The sequence below is a fragment of the Sinocyclocheilus grahami genome, unplaced genomic scaffold (assembly GCF_001515645.1).
Source record: "Sinocyclocheilus grahami isolate Dianchi unplaced genomic scaffold, SAMN03320097.WGS_v1.1 scaffold1705.1, whole genome shotgun sequence".
Lineage (NCBI taxonomy): Eukaryota > Metazoa > Chordata > Actinopteri > Cypriniformes > Cyprinidae > Sinocyclocheilus > Sinocyclocheilus grahami.
The window spans coordinates 117,104-123,799 of record NW_015506884.1 but is presented as its reverse complement, the minus strand read 5'-3'; the positions used below and the strand labels follow the sequence as shown (position 1 = coordinate 123,799).

The 6,696-nt window shown below is 39.3% G+C and overlaps 1 protein-coding gene across 1 annotated transcript; it reads left to right on the top strand.

Annotated features, from left to right (window-relative positions):
• The first annotated feature begins 2,025 nt into the window (after positions 1–2,025).
• On the top strand, positions 2,026–4,743 carry LOC107572146 (proteasome subunit alpha type-7). The gene is made up of 7 exons (XM_016258561.1): positions 2,026–2,249; positions 2,896–3,022; positions 3,320–3,444; positions 3,713–3,835; positions 3,922–4,041; positions 4,146–4,208; positions 4,319–4,743. Exons 1-7 carry the CDS (start codon positions 2,148–2,150, stop codon positions 4,412–4,414), a joined length of 756 nt encoding a protein of 251 aa, XP_016114047.1. The 5' UTR covers positions 2,026–2,147; the 3' UTR covers positions 4,415–4,743.
• The last annotated feature ends 1,953 nt before the right edge of the window (positions 4,744–6,696 follow it).

Below are 6,696 nucleotides of genomic sequence, written 5' to 3'. Positions count from 1 at the left end.
GGCCTACTAAAATGATTCATATTAGAGTAGGGGACTATATAGCTGTCACCACCCTTCTGGACGGTCCTGATTATATAACAGCTCATTTTTATCAGTTCTTTTGTCTTTGGGTCATTATTTCTCACATTTCTGCTCGTTTTAAATCAGATACATACAGATAAAGAAGCACAGTAAATTTGTGTGTGAATTAATTCTACATGGCAGCGTCTCTCTACCATAGTAAAGTTGTGGGTTTTAGTTACTAAGAAATGTTTGCTAGAACTTTTAGGTTTCTAAGCTATTTTACTGAGAAATAGCTACACAGAACAGTGTTGGCAATACATTTCCGCACTACTGAATGATTCTGTCGAGCTACTGTCTGTGTTTGTATTACAGTGCAGCAGCGCAACTAACGGTGATTAACTGTACAATAAGCTGTTTAAGGACCAGTGACTAGTCGACGTCAAGCCTACACTCTTAAAAATAAAGGTGCTTCACAATGCCATTGAAGAACCTTTTTGTCTAAATGGTTCTATAAAGAACCTTTAACATCTGAAAAGGTTCTTTGTGGCGAAAGAAGGTTCTTCAGATTACAAAAAGGTAAGAAAGAGATGGTTCTTTAAAGAACGTTTGACTGAATGGTTCTTTGTGGAACCAAAAAATGGTTCTTCTATGGCATCGCTTGAAGAACCTTTTGAAGCACCTTTATTTTTAAGAGTGTAGCGTCATGGCAGACCATATGTGCAAAAGAATCACCCCAGGGCCGGCCCTGACCAATTTGGTGCCCTAGGCAAGATTTTAGCTGGTGCCCCTTGCATCGCAGCCAATTCCACCACTGACCATTCACAGAGAAACTGCATAGCTTTATGACATAAAATAAATTGCATATGAAATAAGACGGTTGCACAATAAATAAATAAACTGACATTAACTCAGCTAGATATTTAAATTAGAGAACTTTTTACGCCAGCTCCAGCGTGACCCAACACCTGTGAAGAGATGATGCTGACCCCTGCAAGGACCCCAGATGACGCCAACTTGAATCGGCATGCACAACTGCCAAAATTTCTCTATATTGTAATCATTATGATCACACTTGTAATTATCGCTTTAATGAGCCTCTGCCTAAAATTAATTAATGTTAGCTAACTGTATGATTCTATTATCTTGAATAGTTCATTTGTGAAACGATCATTACTTGGACACATTCACTTCTGCTTTGTAATGTAGACATGCATTTTCTGTAAAGCTGCTTTGAAACAATGTGTATTGTGAAAAGTGCTGTACAAATAAATCTGAATTGAATTGAATTGAACTTTATCGTCCAAAGGCAGCTACAATAATAACATTTAAATCTTAATTTCTTCATTTCAGACATTCATAAATTTAGGGATGCACTGATCTTAACTTTTCATGGCAGAATCCAATACTGATTTTTATTTTTTTTTTCTTTAAGCAAATGACAAGAAATAATGAAAATATGAGTGCATGAAGAATATGGTTAGTTGCTTTATTAGCCTATAGCCTTTTGAACTAAATTAGACTGTATCATTTCAAAACCTGAAGCAAAAACAGAATGATCTGACTTTAGCTTTGTGAAATTAGGCTACATAAAGAAGATGTGCTGAATAAAAAAGCAAATTCACTCTCTTTCAGCAGGTGGCGCTTAAGGAACAGCAGCGGTGCATTGTTTCCTTGCACTGTAAACACTAAATGCTTTATACAGAGGCAAGATGAAAGGAAAATGCCATCAACTGTTTCTTAAGACAGTCAGTTCCCCTCAGAGATACATTCATACTTTGCGCATTGTGAACAATGACCTTGCTCTGCCTGCTAATGTATTTTCTCTTCTTTGCGTCTCTGGCCTCTGTTAATGCTGTTTACAGACTCTGAAATAAAACAAAAAACCGTCCGGTTCCGTAGAAAAAAAAAACTATTATTCAAAACGGAAAGAAAACGGGGGATAAGTTTTAAACATTTTATAAGGGGATAAGAAAAACGAGACACGAGTTTCGTGCTTTGAAGATTACAAGTCCCACCATTCAACGCGCGCTGGTCCTGGCTTCCTGCGCATGCGCAAATCAATTTCGAAAGCTCCTGTGCTGCGAGTCGAAAGTCAGAGGCAACTATTTCACTCTAATTCGTGCTTTTGTGTCTAGTGTGCAGAAATGGCAGCTAGATATGACAGAGCTATAACAGTTTTTTCTCCCGATGGTCACCTGTTTCAGGTGGAATATGCTCAGGAAGCAGTAAAGAAGGGCTCCACAGCTGTGAGTGTGTTTATTTGGCTACATTTGAGCCGCAGCTTTAGCGCTGTGGCTAACGGCTAACGTTACACAATTATACACTCATGACCAATTGATCGATGATTATAGCGAACAAGCGCTGTATACAAGGAGTAAACACTGTGATTGATTAAGATTGTTATGAAACCGCTGGGTCGTTTGCTTTATTAGCAGCGATTTCATTGATATGCTACAGCTAACGTTAAGCGTGACTTGCATGTTGCAGCTAATATTAGCGTGGTCTGTCCTGCTGTAAACTAGATATATTCATAGACATATTTATCTTGATCACATATTTATGTAAAAGAATATTAAATACTGCACGTGTGCACTGCTAATTTTCTGTAAAATAAATGAATTAAAGAACATGGGCTTTAATCATTTTGCCGGTTAACTAATCAATGAAATTACAAGTCTGGCTTTACTGGGCTCGTTTTAAACTTAACGACTGTTAAAGGACCCCTAAGTAATCAAATGCCAAATTTTTCGTTTTATTGGGCTTCTACTGTAACTGTATGATTCATGTAGTTTCATTCTTAAGGCTGTGTGGGTGTGATGGACAAAAATTCCGGTAGAGGGCGATGTGCCCATAGATGTAAATAAATAAAAGTTGTGTTTTCGCACATTCAAGGTTGGCATCAGGGGGAAGGATATTGTTGTCCTGGGTGTCGAGAAGAAGTCTGTGGCAAAGCTTCAGGAGGAGAGGACAGTCAGGAAGATCTGTGCTCTAGATGAGCATGTGTGCATGGCCTTTGCTGGTAAGATTCATTCTTCTAAACCTGCACTGTGCTTGTAATCAATGACATGAAGGGATAGTTCTGACATGATGATGTTTATCAGTCACCATTCACTTTCATTTATGGAAATAAATGCCCTGAAAGAAAATGGTAGCATCTATTACATTTTGTGTTTTAGCTCTCTTAACTGGGGCCAATAGATAATTAATTAAAAACCATCGACTTGACAGAATCGGCAGTTTAATGGTTCTTCATCTGGACTCTACAATGCATATGAGTGATCTGAGCATGTTTTTACATATAAGTGTGTTTGTCCAGGTCTGACTGCAGATGCCAGGATCGTCATAAACAGAGCTAGAGTAGAGTGCCAGAGCCACAGACTGACAGTGGAGGACCCCGTTACTGTGGAGTATATCACCCGCTACATTGCCACACTCAAACAGGTGACATCCCTCACTCCAGTTCACAAACAGGCCATCTATAGGTGTAGTTCACTCAAATTGACAATTCTGTCATTTACTCACCCTCATGTTGTGCAGCCTTTGCGATTCGATAACAGCAGTATCATAGTGCTATTTTTGTTTAATCGCCATTAATCATGAAGCCCTAGGGTGAGTAAATCATGAATTTACCTTTGCAGTAGTTTAAACTGTTACAGTAACTCGCTCTTTTGGATATTTCGCTCTTCATTGTGTTTTGCTCGTGCATCAGCGCTACACTCAAAGCAATGGACGCCGTCCCTTTGGTATCTCAGCCCTGATCGTTGGTTTCGACTATGATGGGACTCCACGTCTGTATCAGACAGACCCCTCTGGAACATACCACGCATGGAAGGTAAAGGGAGAGCCGTTTGTTTCTATAACATTCAGGTGTTACTCTTTTTGTGACCATATTGACCCTCTTCTCACCTATGTCGTCAGGCAAACGCTATCGGGCGCAGTGCGAAGACGGTGAGGGAGTTTTTGGAGAAAAACTACACAGATGAAGCCATCACAAGCGATAATGATGCCATCAAACTGGCCATCAAAGCCTTACTAGAGGTAAACACCATGTAACCATAGTTACATGCATTCAAAACACTCTCATATCATGACGCTGACAGGATGTAACATGTTTGCAATTGTATATGATTTGTGATACACAGGTTGTGCAATCCGGGGGCAAGAACATCGAGCTGGCTGTGATCCGAAGAAACCAGCCCCTAAAAGTAAAACATTTGATTTATGATTTTTTTTTTGTTGGTATATTCATCTATTTACAGCATTCTTGTCATTTGTCTAATGTTGGAACATTCCTTTCATCTCTCTTCTTTCACAGATTCTGGAGTCCAAAGAGATCGAGACGCTGGTCGCTGAAATAGAAAAGGAGAAAGAGGAGGAGGCAGAGAAGAAGAAGCAGAAGAAATCTTCATAAATCACTCATATGATTGTGTAGCTCCTCTTAATTTTGTTTATACGGGCAGAAGCTCAGGCCCACACTGTACCCTCCTCCCCTCCTGCCTCTCATCTGTTAAGAGCACAGTCTCTCAGTCTTCTGCTCAACCCACAGATTCTGTCCATTTGTTTTTGTTCCAGGAAATATTTGTAAAAATCAAAGTAATAAAAGCATGTTCAGGTTTGGGGGTTACCAAGCATGTACTTGTAGGTCCTGGTCAGTTTTCACACTCTGCTCTTTGCCACTGCTGAGAATTCTGGGGGAATGTGCTCTGACTGATGTTTCCTAATAAACTGTTTTGGTTTGTACCAATGGACTGATGTCTTTATATTGATGTGATGAAAACCTAAGCACTCCTTTGATGGGGACAGGTTTTGATTTACAATATTAATATGGGATGTATGGGATTTCATATACTAGTTGCTACCATGGTTTTAGCAAAACGGGGGAATATATATCCAGTATTTGATTTTCTACAAAAATATTAAGCAGCCATCACAGGAATAAATGTTAAAATATGGCTTATAACAAGTAGAATACAGTTATAAGCTGTATTATAACAGTATAATATTGTACAATAGTACTGTCTTACTGTATTAACCTTTTACAAATACAGATGCTTTCCCAGTTTGACAATGGTATTTGCTTTTGTCAGCTCAATCAGTCTTCATCAAGGACTCTGTATTTTACCTGCTCGCTCACATGTTCTGTGTATATACAGGGGTTGGACAAAATAATGTGAATGCCTGGGAATTAGGCAAGAAGGCATTTTAGCACCATTTGCCTTTAATACAGCCTCCAACCTTCTTAGAATACATTTATACAACTTTTGAAGGGTCTCCAGTTGAATGCTGTCTATAAAACATTAACCAGTTGCTTCAGAGATGGTGATGTAGAGAATCCGCCGCTCACACATCTCTCCAAGTCTGCCCCAAGTGGTTTTTGCCTACTATTCTTCGCTGATGAAGTCTTGACATGCTGTCTGCATACAATCATAATCATAATAGTGATAGCTACAGCATTAAATAACGCATTTCAAATGTAAAAGTAATATGCAAAATATGCTTATTTTGTCAACAAGATTTTCTTTTGACAGTTCAATCGATGAAAATGTGAAACCATACTGGCAATTCAATTTATTAATGGACGTGAATGCTAGATTTGTCAATATTTACAATAAAAAATTGACAATATGTGGCTGTGTTGAATCATCTTGAGTAAAAAGAAAAAAATGGAGATGCATCCCAACATAAACACCTCTAAACATGTTGAACTGATCAATCCAAAACATCTCCTCGGTGCATAAACTCTTCCAGAATCACTGAAAGATAAAACAAAAATACATAAGCAGATTCACTGACATAATATCTGATATCTGGCATGATTTAATTTGTCAGAGGACTCCGAATTAGCCAAAAGGGGGTTATTTTCTTAATATTTTTACTGATGTCGTGCAACAATAAAATGGACGTGTTTAATTCTGACGTCTGTGAACCACTTTTACCTCAGCTGACGTCCTCGGGGAGAACCAGTCCCGTACGAATGTGGCTTTAGTAACTCAACGAGCTCAAATGTTGTTTACAATGTTCAGGCTGTTCTGCCTGAGAGGAGTTTTGTAGCGGGCGGTTTGGGATGGAAAATGACTGTGTGCCCAAGAGTATGAATCGAGACTAGGCCTCAGATGACATTAAAAACATCTTTGCTTTCACGAGCGCACTCGTGCATAATATTAATGGCGGGTAAATTACCCCTGTCTTCCTCCATTTGACATGCTGTCAGAGGGACGGAAACCTAGAACGCACACATACTCTGCGCCTTTGATCTGAGGCAGTTAGCAGCAGCGCATGCAGATGATGATCCAATCAATAATTAATTGAATTGAAGCTGCAGTCTGGAACAATTTCAATGGCTGCTCAATGAGTCCAGCAAGCATGAAGTGTTTATGCATTAGTCAGCATGCAGGACCATGAAATGTCAAACATCCTTGACTGGAGAACCTCAGTCTGAGTCACAGCTAAGTATGTTTACATGCACTTTAGAAGTTCGATTTCAGTCTGACTAAAACAATATATATATATATGTGTGTGTGTGTGTGTTAGCAGCCGATCCTTTAAATCCTGTAAATTGCGAGGTGGGGCCCCGGATCAGACTTGTTTGCTCAGCACATCCCACAGATGCTCGATTGGATTGAGATCTGGGGAATTTGGAGGCCAAGTCAACACCTCAAACTCATTGTGCTCCTCAAACTAGTGATGGGGAGA